We start from the raw sequence: 14810 nt of genomic DNA, 5'->3' as shown, positions 1-14810 counted from the left end.
AAAGGAAAGCAATGCTCAAGTCAGCTGAGGCAGAAGGGGTGATAAGAAAGTCATTTATGCAGTCAGCAGAAATAGTGGGATGTGAGAAACTGTTATGACAGAAAGAAAACAGTCCATCTATCTGATGATGTCTTGGACAACAGCCAATGTAGAATGCTTCAGCATGCTTGTAAAACTGCTGTAACACACCTAATTGCATCATACTTTGCCAGAAAATATCATATTGCTTGAACTTTAACAGGATCTTATATTCTGAAATACAGAGCACCGTAACTGTGTGTGAATGCATGTGTGTTTTCTCCTCTCATAAGTGAAAATTCAGTGGAAGATTTATTGTCAGTAAGGACTTCAGAACAATGATGTATTAGAAAGATAGCCAGATGTATTCAATTATACAGAAAAGAAGAGGTCAGAACAGGAGATTGTTCCTACTTATGGATCAATGAAGAGCTCCTTATAGCACAGTATGACAGTACTGTAAGTCACTGCTGTAAAAATGATAAGTAAAACTGCAATTCTGCAATTTGTCACAGGTAATCTACAGTGGGAAATGAAGAGGGCACAAATCTAAAAGCAGATGCAGTATGAGATGGGGTTGAAAAAGCAGTGAGATAAGTTGGTGAACCAAGGGAGAAGAATATGGCTACGATAGTCACTGTCTGGTTAGCACTCAATAGCAGAAGTTCAGGGAAAAACAAAGCACAGAAAATACACCAAAGAAAGGGGTTTCAGGCCAGTGAAAAACACAAGAATAAAAACTATGGAACACTGTAGGAGGGAACCAGGTCTTCTGTGGTTTCCTTCAAAGCCGTGGTTTTCTATCACATGTTGAAGAAACTTACAGATAGCTAAGACACTTAAGGTAAAGAGAATCATGGGAGAAATGCAAATAGAGAGGGAGATCAGAAGGCTGTTTGCCTCATTTTTATAAATGTCAAGACTGAGGTTAAGAGTTCATTCAGTCTCTGAACATGCCAGTTAAGCTTCAATACATTAAGAGCTTACGTTACTGTGGTTGTCACTCACTGACCTATGCCAGAAGGAACATGGGCTTAACAGTACCTCCTTTGCAGCCTTTCCAACTGAGCAGCCCAGGGGAAGCTGACACTGGAGATTTATAAATCAACTGAAAACTGTTTGTATGCTTCCAATAAACATGCAAAACTCTTTGAATTTGCTCTCAATGGCAGGATGTCTCGGGGACGTATCAATGAGGCTTTCAGACTGGATGATAACACGCTGGAGTTTGTGGGCATACTTCCAACCTTGGCCACACCTTATGAACCACCAGTCACCATCTGGTTAATTATATTTGGGGTGGTCATTAGCCTGGTTGTCATTGGAGTTATTGTGTTGATCATCACTGGTCAGAGAGATCGCAAAAAGTGAGTAATATTTTTGATACTATGATCATGACCGCTGGAAGATGTCCTGATGACTGAATCGCCAGGGTGCTCACAAATAGGCTGCCAAATCTAACTGAAGCAAGTTAAGGAATTACTGCTTATAATTCCCCTCCCACCAACAGTGATAGCTAAAGGCTCAGCTTCCTGCTTTTCCTGCACAGCAGATTTGGCAGCTTAGTGCAATTTCCCCATCATCATCACAGCTGGATGCTGTAGCTTCAGGGAGTTGTGAGGAGCTAGGCTTCTGCCAGCCTCACTGCAAGATTGATGGTGTGGCCTGCTGGGAACACAGTGCCTTCTCCGAGAGCAGAGTTGCCCACATTCATCACCAGTGGCAGTTTTCAGTAATCTTGTTGGAGGCTGTCCAGTAATGTAATGTTCTTTAAATATTACTGCATTAACAGCAATGTAGCTGGGTTGGTTTTCTATGTGTCTCCGTTAATGGTGTTTCTAAGAATGTAGTAGGTTTGCTACAGTTCCCTTAAAACCGACACAATTCCTTTTATATAAAGATTCCTGTTTAAACACAGTATTATTTACAGTAGGGGATTCTGGGGATCCAGAAGGACTTGAACTGAACAGAGGCTTCTAATAAGAAACTGCATTTTCATTACAGGAAAGAGAGAGAAAGGAGAGGTGAAGCAGGATCAAACTGTCAAGAAGTGAACCCTTATGCTGAAGAAGGAAAAAGCAACATGGGTTTTGAGCCATCTGAAGAGACACAAACATCATTCTAGAAGATGTGGGTACACTAAGGATTTGTGGGATTTTTCATCTCACTTTTAGCAGTAGTGCCTAGCAAGGACCAAAATACTATGGATGTCATAGTGTTATGCATAGTATCTTCTGATTGACCATTAACTTACTGGTTCATAGGCAACATCAACTACATCTATTGTTTATGTGGTAACTAGAAAAAATGCAAATTTGAAGATATATATGTCCTGTGGCTTTTCTATGAATTATGCACATAATGTTATACACTGCTGCTTTCCATAAGTGTGCTGTATCCAACTTCTTTTTGCTTCTTCTATAATGAGATGCAAAAACTTGGAAGTATACAGTTGTATACAGGTCAAGACAGACATAACAATAGTTCACACACTCCTAATGCCTGTGAGGAAAATCTTGATCATTCAAGACAGAGACCTTAAAAGGGTGTCTAATAGACAGTAAGAAAAAAAGCCCACTGATCACCAGAAGATCTGTAGTGATGAAGAACTCAATTTGTTATGAAACTGCAATTTTTGCACCTTCAGGAAATCTATATCAATGTGAAATGGATACTAGATGAAGGCTAACAAGCACTGGAACTTTGTTAGGAAGTTGTAACATAAGTTATTTTTCTAACTGCTTGCTTGATAAGTATTGTAAAGACAAATAGCCCATGCTCTCTCAGAAAAAAAAAAATAATTAAAAGATCTCTGTGTTATGTTATCATCCAAAAATGGAATAACTTTCTTAAAACCAAACTATTGTCATGGTTTAAACCCAGCCAGCCAGCTTGTTCACTCACTCCCCCCCCCCCCCCTTCCTTCTTGCTCTCCCCCTACTTCCGGAGGGACAGAGAGGAGAATCAAAAAAAATGCAGGTCCCACGGGTTGAGATAAGAACAGTTTAGTAACTAAGGTATAACACAAATCACTGCTGCTACCACCAATAATAATAATGATAAAGGAAATAACAAGGGAAGAGAATACAACATCTCACCACCAGCCGACCGATAACTTGCTCCCCCAGCCTCACCAAGCACCAGCAGATACCTCATCCAGCCCCCCAGTCCTAGCCCTTCCGGCTAACTCCCAGTTACCTCCTGGGCATGACGTGCTGTGGTATGCAATACCTCTTTGGTCAGTTTGGGTCAGGTGTCCTGTCTCTGCTTTCTCCCAGCTTTCCCTCCTCCCTGGCAGAGCATGAGGCTCATAAAGTCCTTGGTCAGACTAAAACATCAGCATTATCAACTCTGTTCCCAGGCCGAAAGTCAAAACACAATGCTGCACCAGCTACTAAGAAGGAGAAAAATGACTGCTACTGCTGAACCCAGGACAGTAAAGTTTTTCTATTTTTCAGTACCTCACCACCGCTATTACAAATATTGCATTACAAATACTGCATGCTACAAATACAAATTGCACTATTATATACAGGGGTCAGTAGACTGGGGCTTGAGAGGTTCAAGTTGCACCTGAAAAAGAAAATGCTCTTCACCAGGACAGTATTGCAATACTGGAACAGGTTCCCTGTTCCATGCTCTGGGAGAGACTGTGGCATCTTCACGTTTAAAGTGTCCAGAACTCAGGTAGGCAAAGGAATGGCTGACCGAGCAGTGGGGACAGTCCCACTCTGACTGAAAAAGTTTGGCTAGGTGACCTCCAGACATCCCTTCCAGCCAGCATTTCTGTGATTCTGTCTCTTGTAGGACCTATGCCATCTATGCCATTCCTGCCACCATGCCAGTGCAGTTCTTCTGTCACACCAGGGTCACTGAAAAGCACAAGGTATCTACCCAGTCATGCATTCTGACAAAAAGCTGGTAGCAAACACAAGCCTGCATGAAAGCATTCAACAAATGCATAGACTTTTAAAATAATGTGCCTCCAAAATAACCAGAAACTGTAGAAAGCTGGCAAACATATCTGAAAACATACAGTTGGACTCTGTGGATTCATAAAACACTATCCTAATGTTTCACTCTCCCTTCATATTTAAGAGACAAAGCCCTTAAATGAGATGGTAGGCAGATGATACTGATTAACTGCAAACTAGACAGGAATGTAAAGCAATAAAAATAATTTTTCTCTAAGTTTCTTACCTACATCATATATCCCATTGCCATAACATCCCCAAATCTTAGTACTTCAGCTGAACTTCTGAGATAAATAATTCAACTATATGTGGTCTTCCCACTTAATGTGCGGTAACGGAAAAAGGGAATGGCAAAGCTGGAAACAATCAAGTAACATAATTTGTCATGCCAGCTATCTTCAGATCTGTTGTTAAGACTAACATTTCCATTAAAGCAAGCTTTCATTTCAAGCAATTAATTTTAAAAGCTGTGCTATGAATCAAAAAAACACCATTCAGAACTGTCAACACATAAAGCCACTAAAAAAAATACAGCAGGATGTTAGAACAGAAATAAAACATTTATATTGAAAAAATCAACCACATGCATTAGCCCCAACAATACCTCATATCCTCTGTGCTGCAAGGGCACACTCCTTTCAGATTTTGCCTGTGTCAGCACTCTTTCCTGTCCTTTTCTCTGGGCCAGCACTCCTTGGCCCAACTTGATGCATAGGCAGCATCATACCATGCCCCTACTTCTCCATTAAATGCAGCTTCCCATGGCCTTCCAGGCCTGTGTAGATCCCCACAGTCATTTGAATGACCCGAAATGCTGCTTTCCCTCAGACTCGTTCACAGCTCCCAGTGCAGACAGGGATGTGCTCTGCCTGCCACCTTACAGTGCTGGGACCAGGCAACACCAGTGAGCACAGGTGCTGGAACCTCTGGTTTAATTTCCTTCTCCCCTCTCCCTACCTGTCTGCACCCTGCATTTCTTACTCTTTACATTCAGTTGAGCTCAAACTGGACCTGTAGAGGTGTCCCTGATAGGGTAGAGCCAGCTCCATCACAGAAAAGGCAAGCAGATGTGACTTGGACTCTTAGAGGCATCACACACCGAACTAGCTGGAATATAAGGAGAGAGGAGAGTGGTTTTTCAGACTTTATTTTAAACCCCCCTTATTTTATACGTACTAGATCAGCATTTTGTAAACGCCAGTGTCTAAGTTTAGATGCCTCAGTTTTTTAGCTGCAGATGTATTTGGTAACTCTAGACTTACTGAAGTTAGCACTAATTTGTGCAGTGCTGAGCACATTTGAAAGTTGGGTGCTCTTATTTAAGTGTTAAAGTCAGGAGCCAAATTTCACCTCCTCAGTAGTAAAGTATTTGGCAAAGTAATTATATTGATAGCATTTTTAATTTTCTTCAGGTTTTATAGAGATCAGCAAATTTACCATTTGCTATTGCAATGACTAAGGAATTCTGCATAAAACTTTTTTTTTCTCTATTTTTACCTGCAGCAGGAAGCAATAACGCTCTAGTAAATACCTCATCTGCTAAGATGCAGATATCTTAGATATGTAGCTTAGAATAATTTGAAATCAAATGTACACCTTGAGGACTGAAACTTAAGTCAATAGTGCTTGTAAGCAAACATATAATATTTTACCAGTAGTAATTTCTTAGTAATTGAAAGCAAGACTATAACCTGTGTTTCTGTCACTCGCAGCAGTTCTAAATTTGACCTACTTCAGGCATCAGTTTCAGGTGATTACAGAGAAAAAACACATTCAGGTGAGTTATGATAAGAAAAAAACCTAACAAGCATATATTTCCTTGTTTACATTTGCAGTTAAGGCCAAATAATAACTGCTTGATGCACTGAAGGAGTGTACACAAATGGAATATATATCTCAGTGTCTGAAAAGTCTTTTGAGACAATGTTAACAAAATGAATTATATTCTACCTCAGTATCCTTGCAAATTCTGTCACCTACAGAGTGTTACAAAAGCTTTCTCCATATGCTTCTTTCCCCAGAATGCTGATTAAATGAGAAGAACGCTAACATACAGAATAATAGGGATAGCTAATGTCAGGCAGATTTCAGACTTAGCTCTCATATAGAAGACAGGTGATATGGAACCAGTATGCAGAGTCTTCTTTTTCAAGATCTGTTGTCTTCTCTTAGTGCCTCAAAAAAAGACAAGAGCTGATAAAAGGCAAGGTGCTTTTCTGGTAGCTAAATGAAGCAAAGATGATGCATAAGGTTATTTAATTTTGAAATCATTCAGGAACTGGAATTTGCATTAGTTTTTCCTGATTTTAGCATGCAGAAATTTGCAGAGACAGTGATGACTATGAGATAAGAAAAATTAAATTACTTTTTATATATGTCTTACGCTGTGATAGTTTAAACTTCTTTCTTTGCATTAACATTTCCTCAAATGTAAGCTATTTTTCTTATTTTTCTGACAATTATATTACAAAAACACCAAACATCACTGTCATTTCATGGTATCACTACTAATGTGCCAAACAGTTCTTTGTTGCTGCTGAGACACAAGTCATGGTCCACAGACAGCTGTATAAAATTTCAATGAAGAGGAACAATAAATCAGCATAAGTCTTGGTAGAGAAGATGCAGGTGTCAAAATAAAATGAGCATGGTCAGCATCTGACTTACAACTCCTAGAAGACTCACTGATAGGGTAGCACATCCTTCTCATTCTAAGGGTGGGGCTGCTTCACAGAACTTAAGCTGTCTAAAGAGGCAGACATTTCATCTACATTTGCTGTTTAAGATCGCTGTATAAGAAAGCAGGTATTTTATTCTGTGGTGGCTGAGATAGACAAGATAAATGACCATGGACAGGTAACAGTAATGGTCCTGTAACCATGGAAGGAATTAAGGCAGTTAGCTAGCTCAGCACCCAAATTTTAAACTATTAAATTAGATGAGAAGAATCTCATTCTGTGTATCATGTTGATGTTGAAGTGCACTTATTGTTATTTGCTAAATACATGGTTCTGATAAAAGGGAGCCAATCTTCCTTCATGGCCTGTTTCCTGTACTAACAATGTCCTGAATTAGACTGATATATAGAATGTACAATCAATGGCTTTTATAAGGGATATTTTCCACTATGAACATTAGTTCAGCTATCAAGAGGGGTTCCTAGTGACCTTTATTATTTTGTTTTCTCCAGTTTGTATGTGGAGATTTACATACCTCATGCCAGCAGTTGTACATTATCTGGTAGATGATGTCTGGAACCAGTTGCGGTCTATAAAGTCTGTATCCCTGAAAAACTTTCTCAATCACCTTCATGTTATCATAAACCTTGTAGGGGTGCTTTCCCAAAGTGACATCTCCCACATTAAGATACCTGCAAAAATTTTCATGGCAATGGAGGACAAAAAATGAAAGTCAAGACATAGAAGATTAGTCCTTTTTCCCAGAACAAGACACACATGCAACATATGACTGGTCAGACTCCACAGAGAATACAGTCCAAAGAAAAGTACAGATATGACTGACAAATGCGATTCTGTACATAAATATAAAACAACTTCTACTGCAGAATAAGGTAAAGTTAAATGATAAAGACAGTTATAAAATATATCTAATGTAGTCAATGATGGATAAAGTAGTCAATGATGGAGAAATCCCAAGATATAGCTATCCATGGACTGAGCTTTTTACAAAATCCATTCAAACATCCCTTTATGTATGTGAATGCACACAGAAAGAGGGGAAAAAACCCAAAATGACAGCTATAGGTATCTATGTTTTTATAGAATAATAGGAAAGATTGCTACTGATTTTTTGTTTTCTGTGGGACATAACAGAAAGATAGCCAAATACATTATAGTGTCAGCTACACATACCTGTAAAAACAGGATTATACTGAAGCAATAGAAACACTGGATAACATCATAATCATTAATTCATAATGATAGCTTTTACAAGAAACAATTTTTGTTGTAACTGAACATATGTGATAATCATGCCAACCCTAAAGTGAAAAAAAAGTGAAATATTTATTTCACGGTGATATGCAATACTGTCAGCAATGACTGCAGCATCTGTAAAGAAAGAGGCTAAACACGCACATGCACACACACACTGCTTTCACAACTAGCTCTTCTTTATTCACCGAAGCATGGTAATACATAGCATGCAGATACAGATCTGAGCCATAAAGCCAAACAGCAACTACATCATTCCCAGTGACTGTTTTCAGTTACTGTAAATTCCAGTCTATAAACAATCACTCCCCAGGCTGCTTCCCAGCCCGACCTTGCACCTAAACACTCCCTGGCTTATTCAAGACCCAGGTGCACTATCAGCAATTATTCTGAAGAGTGGAGCATTGTACAGTGGGATCAGAATAAAATGGTATCTGAATGCCAGCTTTCTGTGATGAGAAAATTTAAACAACAAGGTTATTTGTTCTCTGACATCTGCTTTTGGGATATGAATACATCAGTTCTTTAGCCCTTTAAAGACTCATTAGTTAAAACCAACCAAACAAGAACTGATGTATCCTGCTCTCCCCTTGCTTCCACTGCATCAACAGATAGTTTTTAAACGCGGAAAGAGCTTCCAGAGAAAATTAATGTTTCTCACTGAAATTAATGCCAATTTTGAAGTTAACAACAATGTAGCCTGGAGCCAGGATTTCTTTTATAAGAGAAAAAAGAAAAAGTATCACCAGAAAATCCAACTTCTGATTTAATCAGATATATTATAAATAACCTGTAAAGGGCATGAATGAGCTGTTTCTCTTGTGGCTGTTAATACTGGGAGACTAGCTGAAGTTAAAGATAAGAAGAAGCCCATTATTTGGAAATAGTTTCATCTGCTTTATTCACCATTGTTCAATGTCAAGAAAAGTGGATTGCCAATCTTTCATCAACTTGACAGCTGCAAAAAAAAATTCCTGCTTTAGGAGGATGTAAGCAGAATTTAAGCACATTCACAAAAGGCTCCCTTTGATACCTTTTGCAGACTTTTAGAAACAGGGAACAGGCTCCAGGGATTTGTAAATCATAGCTTGAAAAGCACTGAAGTAGAAGTTCAGATGTTTGAAATTCCTGGATAGAAAGTGATCTGCAAACGTATTTTATTTTTGCTGAGATACACAGTCCTAGCTCACCCACTCTCTTCCACAGCTGGCTCATGCACGCAGTCCACTCTGACCTCTGTGACTAACAGAAAAGCTTTGAGTTGAGCAGCATTGATTTGTTGTCTAGATACACCAAAGATACTGTTTGATCTCCACTGCCAACAGTTTAGTTTACCATATTAAAACACATAAATGGTAAATGGGGATTAGGCAGTTTTAATGTGCCTAGAAGAAAAACAGTATAGTTAGAAAAATCTGAAGAGTATGGGGCTTGGATGCATAAAACTATTAAACAAGAACATAAGCTGTAAATGTTTTTTACATTCCTTATGTGTGTAAATGTCTATCATTTCTGCTTAGTAAGCTGAGGAAATCCAAACATAGTGGCATATATGCATGTATATTTATAAGTCAAATTCCATACATACCAAAGGTCCATACGTCTGACTTGCTGCTAAATTTGGTGTAATGAAAAACTTCTGGTGCTGACCACTTTACTGGAAACTTGGTTCCTAGTGAACTTATATACTAGTCATCCAGAACATACCTACAATGCAAGAACCAAACTTGGCTGTCAAAACACTACGCTACACCAGCTACCAAGAAGGAGAAAAATGACTGCTACTGCTGAACCCAGGACACTAACTTGATAAGGAATTGCCTGGATGTTTGCACCCAAAGAGTGATCAATGGCTCAAATGTCCAAGTGGAGATTTGAATCCTCCAAATAGTTGTGTTCATGTCTGCTTGAGTTTTAGCACAAGCAGCATAGCTGAAATCAGACTACCATCACACCTGGAGTTCAGATTACAGAACCTTTGCAGAGCTGGGCATGCTCCCTGTGCCTTTTAAGTGAGCCAGTATATAACAGTGGTGTTAAGAGGGAAGACATGAGGCACTGGCAGCAGCAAAGGCTGCAAGTAATAAAAAGTGCTTTTCTAATTGGCTGCAATAATGTTTAAATTTTCTAATAAATAACATTCACACATGTCACAAATAAGCCCTACGTGAATGTTCCAATAGAGGTATTTATTTGCTGTGCTGAACAGATCACATTTACAGAGTTCTACTGCATAGCAGAGTAATCACTCTACATGGAGTGACAAGGCAATGGCCTTATGGCTATCCAGTCCCCTTTACAGCGAAGCACTTAGGCACGTGAGTATTGATTTCAGTGCAGCAGCTTAAGGTTACTGTGTGTTGCTGAACTGGGTTGTGGAGTGGTGCAGAAACCCAGCAGGCTTTAGAAAAATATTTATAGGATTCAGGACAGGTGGGAGAAGGTCATCTGGGAGTCGAACTAAAAAAAAGACGTCCTGGGGTGGGAAAGGAAGAACTGAGCCCTTCAGCATCACTAATGGGATTTTTTTCTATGTCAAAGGACATCTTAGAGGTTCAAAAAGGAAGCTAAACCCAGTTAACATTCAGGGTGGTCTGGATGGTAAAGATAACTCTGTCCAGGAAAGACAAAATGGTCTCAAGATACCTTATAGCCAAGACTGGTTTCTCAGAGAACTAATCTATTGGTTTTCTGGCAGTTCCAAAACCTGGTAGATTTTCCATCAGCAGAGTAGATGATACTTCATTTGTTATGAATTCACACCTTCAGGCTCACCTCCTATGTGAATTGTCTGCAGCGTCAGCGCTTGCATAAAAGCCTTTCTCTCTTCTGGGGCAGGAATAGGAACTCCCTACCTATGTCTATAATGACTTACTTCTTCAACACTTGTAAAAATGTAGAACCTTATGAAATAGAGTTAAAATTGGGTAAAATATTTGAAATTATTATGGTGAGAATGGAAAATACATACGCACACATGTGTGACATATATACACAGATGGTCATAGAGCACTATAGTGAGTTTCATATCTTTGGGAAATCAGATAAATTGCAGAACTTCAGGCTGAAGAAAATAATCATTGCCTTTTGTTGATCTGAAATGTTGAGAGTTTGAGCTGTTTGAGGAGTACCAATAATATTGTATTAAATCAAGAATTTTGGAAATTAGATTTTCTAATATTTTCAGGCTTCCTTTGTTGCAAAGTATTTGCAAGACTATCATGATATTGCCAACTTTGTGGTTTTCAGTCCATTCTGAAACTTCAGTGGAAATTACATCTAAATGTGAAAAACACACCCTAAACCTTCCTCTAAAAAGAGCAGAAGAGCCTGAACCATGGATGCAGGTTTCAAGTCAGTTTTTCCTCTGTCCCATGCCATGCTGTAGCAGTTGTCACTCAGCCCTATTACAAACAAATCGCTTTGTTGGTACTCAGATTTAAGACAGCTTTGTTTGAAGATGGATGGAATGCCTGCTGTAATTTCCCAATGGCATTTAGATAGCCTTCTGTTTATAAAGTATCACTATATACACTGGACATCTATGGCAGATCCCACTGAGATCTTGAGAGCTGATGTTTCTCACTTTTGAGTGCAGAGGGATCTAAGGATTTTTTTTTATTATTATTATCTTCAAAAAATAATTTAGGGTTTTTTTTAATTTGGTTTCTTTTTTGTGGGATTTTTCAGGGTTTTTTAGTTTTTTTTGGGTCTGTTTTTTGGGTTTTGTTTGTTTTTTTTTGTTTGTCAGGTGTTTTGTTTGTGTGTTTTCTGTTTTTTTTTTTGTTCAGCATCTCTCTGCTTAGAATGAATTTTTTTAACCTTTTCAAGGTGTAGTGGTTTGTTCCCGTACCAAAAGGCAGTGTAGCTATGCTGGCATTATACGCTTTCTTAACACCCACTCAGAAGTGTCAAGTCTGATATGTGATAACTTACCATTCTTCTTCTGCTTTCATAAATATCTTTCTGTCATTTCTTTCCTAATACATAGACAATCAAAGTATACTTTTTTTTCCATTTTGCATTCTACAGGATGCAGATGGCAAGATAGAGATATGACTTTTGTAATTCTTTCTGCTTTTTTAATAATATAGCTGAAAAATCATTCTAAGAGTAGTCTTGTGACATAATATGAAATTCCTAGAAGTCCTTTCCAACCCTAACTACCCTATTCTAACCATAACTATTCTATGACCCTAGAAGTGTGTAAACAATATGAAATAAATACTATCCTATAACGTTTCCTAAACTACTCTCTAAATATATCCTATATCCTCTGACATGTTTCTAAAAATATATCCTAAATATATGATAAAGTATATCCTAAAATTTATTTCAGAAACAAAGGAGTAATAAACACAGTAATAAAAACCAGTAATATATAATAGTAACAAACATAGTAATAAACATAACAATAAGCATAGTAATGAACACAATAATAAACATATTAACAAACACAGTAATAAACAAGTGTCCCAGCATAAGTGTTGTGCCCTCTGTCCCACTCAAATGATCTTCAAGGCCATGTGTGAGATGGAGTTCAGAGGCCAGCTCCCCACTCAGGGAGATGGGTCAGAGGGTGGCATTTGCTGGCAGAGCTGACAAGTGAGCCAACAAGGCCCCCTGCAAGGTCTGGAATGGGTCTGAGGGCACTGCTCTGACTCTGAAGCGAGCTGGTGGAACTTTCCAGACAGAGCAGAAGGACAGGGTGGCGCTGTCCTTGCTGCCGCCTGGGTGGTGCTGGGGCAGCAGGGTGGAACTGCAAGCCCAGGAGGCAGAGCTCATCCAGGGAATCCAAGCAGCACAAGGAAATGGGCACCTGCAAGGGCAGACTCAGAAAGTGCTGATGAAGCCATGAGGGCAAGAACAGGCGGAACTTGACTCCTGTTTTTTTTTTGAAGTATGCTGTAAAAGGGGATACAGGGGAGAGGCACCTGACATCCATGTTCCCCCAAGGGCATGTACATGCCCCCTGTCTAGGACTCATCCTGTTCACTTCAGGGATGTTTCCTACACTTAGAGCTTTGAAAGGTTGAAAACAGGATCTGCTATATACCCAGGTGCCTTGTTCTCCTTCCCCTGTTTGGATTTACTCAGTTGCCCATCTCTGGCAGCTCGGTTGCCAGCCTTCTCTTCCTAATGACCAGTTGTCAGTTGCTCCCCTCTTCACAGGTTGCTCTTCGCTTCCTGGTGCCCCATGAAGACCCAGGCAACCTTTCTGTTCAATAGCATAGTTAGACAGGTGAAGTCATGATTACCTTGAACCCAGGAAAGCAAGGTAGTTTTACTTTCTCTCCCCAGAAGAGCTCTTCAGGTGTTTGCTTTTGGGAGCAATGGGAGGCACCTGCAATGGCAATGTGTAAGTTAGTAGGGGGCAACGACCTCCCTGCTCAATTGCTGCCCTAGCTCTGAAAGGCACATCCCTTGGGTGGGTTTGCTCAGCTCAGGTGAGCCAGCTGTGGTGGGATCACAGCACAAAGAGGGATGGCCAACCTGCATCAGCCTTGCTTTGCGCTTTGGCAGAGCTGCAGGCTGGTGGATGACCGTGCTTGTCCCTGCAGCAGCAGCCCCACCTTCTGAGGGGGGAGTTTTTTGTTATGCTGTTTGTGCACTTCACTTACCTCTGCTGTTTCTGGTGCCGTCTGAGGTGCTGGTGGCTCCTCATCCCCCTCACTAGCCGGCCCAACCACCTCCTCCCCAAGGAGTTCTTCCTGGTGTTCAATAAAGAGCTGCACAAGCTGCGTCACCTGCACACAGCAGAGCTCTGGTTTCACCAAGGAGGCTGATAAGGGCTCAAACAGCCTTTTCCAGCCTGATCCACACTTCTGTGCAGGAAGGTGCAGCTGTGTGGCTGCTCTTCCCAGCTGCTGATGGGAGGAGGCAGCCAGGGCCCTCTGAGCAACAAGGCTAAGGTCAGCTGGGGAGGCTGTAGCTGAGAGGTGAACACAGTGTACCTTCCCTGTCTCCTGCCAGGACATCCGGGGGGAGCTCATGGTGGGGGCTGATGAGGTTTAGACCCAGGCAGATGGCCAGGTTCCTAGCTGTCAACTTGCTCATGGCCAGGTTCCTGGTGATGTTATGGAGCAGGGACAGCAAGTGCTGAAGCAGGAGCATGTTGGCCTCAGATAACTTGCTGGCCACCCAGAGGGAACAGAAGCACAACCTTAATGAAGTTGGTGTTGACAACACAGGTCTCCCAGGCTGATCTCACCCAAGGCCACCACCTGGTTTATAGTGGAGGGACTGCCTTCCCTGAGATGCAGCCACCCCCCTCCCTCCCTGCCCTTCTGAAAGAGGCCCTTGCTGGAGCAAGCTCCAATGTCTGCAGAAAGTGATTCCCACAGAGAAAAGATTTTCTGTCACCCTTTCTCCCCAGATCCAAACCCCACATCAGTAGAGGTGGCTTGCATAAACCATGGCTATTTCAGGCAGGCCACTGCTTTGCAGGCGAGTCCTGGCCTGTGCCAGTCCCTGCGGAGCAGGCAGGCTGCTGCCACACTTACTCTTTCAGTGCTGCCAGCCTCTCCTGCCTGCTGGTCTTCTGAAGGGCACTCATCCACTCCTCGTATAGCTGGACATCAAGGAGTTTGAAGGGGATCTTGCGGAGGAGATCCTGCAATGCCAAGGGCTCCATATGAGGCTTTGGCCACTGCCCCCAGGAGCACCTGCAGCATCCCCAGGCCCTCTGGTTCATGAGCAGGTGACTGGGTTTCTGCTTGTGCTCCTGCAGGTGCCCATCAGCACCAAGAGAGCTGGGGGCTGCTGGGCTCCAGGTCAGCAGGGCTCACCTTGAAGCTGTCAGCCAGCAGCATCACAGGCTAGTTCTCAAGGTGGACCTCAACCCCGCTGTTGAGGGCCTCCCTGA

At 41.1% G+C, this 14810-nt stretch overlaps 2 protein-coding genes across 2 annotated transcripts in view; one reads left to right on the top strand and one right to left on the bottom strand.

Annotated features, from left to right (window-relative positions):
* ACE2 (angiotensin converting enzyme 2) overlaps positions 1-2828 on the top strand; it is a 28138-nt gene extending 25310 nt beyond the window's left edge. Inside the window, exons 17-18 of the mRNA XM_061453145.1 lie at positions 1191-1385; positions 2023-2828. Of these exons, the coding sequence (XP_061309129.1) occupies positions 1191-1385; positions 2023-2143 (316 nt within the window). The 3' untranslated portion in view covers positions 2144-2828. The remainder of the gene's footprint in view (positions 1-1190; positions 1386-2022) is intronic.
* A 2304-nt stretch (positions 2829-5132) lies between these two features.
* On the bottom strand, positions 5133-13872 carry LOC133269201 (cytoplasmic tyrosine-protein kinase BMX-like). The gene is made up of 3 exons (XM_061453144.1): positions 13567-13872; positions 7206-7362; positions 5133-6215 (listed from the first exon to the last, which is right to left on the bottom strand). Exons 1-3 carry the CDS (start codon positions 13608-13610, stop codon positions 6141-6143), a joined length of 276 nt encoding a protein of 91 aa, XP_061309128.1. The 5' UTR covers positions 13611-13872; the 3' UTR covers positions 5133-6140.
* Between the last annotated feature and the right edge of the window lie 938 nt (positions 13873-14810).

Source organism: Pezoporus flaviventris, unplaced genomic scaffold (genome assembly GCF_033815535.1).
Source record: "Pezoporus flaviventris isolate CSIRO_AGI_PZ_B2104156 unplaced genomic scaffold, CSIRO_AGI_Pfla_v1 ptg000015l, whole genome shotgun sequence".
In the NCBI taxonomy this organism is placed as follows: domain Eukaryota; kingdom Metazoa; phylum Chordata; class Aves; order Psittaciformes; family Psittacidae; genus Pezoporus; species Pezoporus flaviventris.
The sequence above is the reverse complement of the archived record's forward strand: the minus strand, read 5'-3'. Positions and strand labels throughout refer to the sequence as shown.

Excerpts from the sequence above, each read along its gene's own strand:
- LOC133269201 (XM_061453144.1), bottom strand. The coding sequence starts at position 13,610 with ATGAGGAGCCACCAGCACCTCAGACGGCACCAGAAACAGCAGAG. Across the intron at positions 7,363-13,566 it reads CGGCACCAGAAACAGCAGAG|GTATCTTAATGTGGGAGATG; the intron begins GTAAGTGAAGTG and ends AAATTTTTGCAG. Across the intron at positions 6,216-7,205 it reads TGTACAACTGCTGGCATGAG|CTACCAGAAAAGCACCTTGC; the intron begins GTATGTAAATCT and ends TGCTTCATTTAG.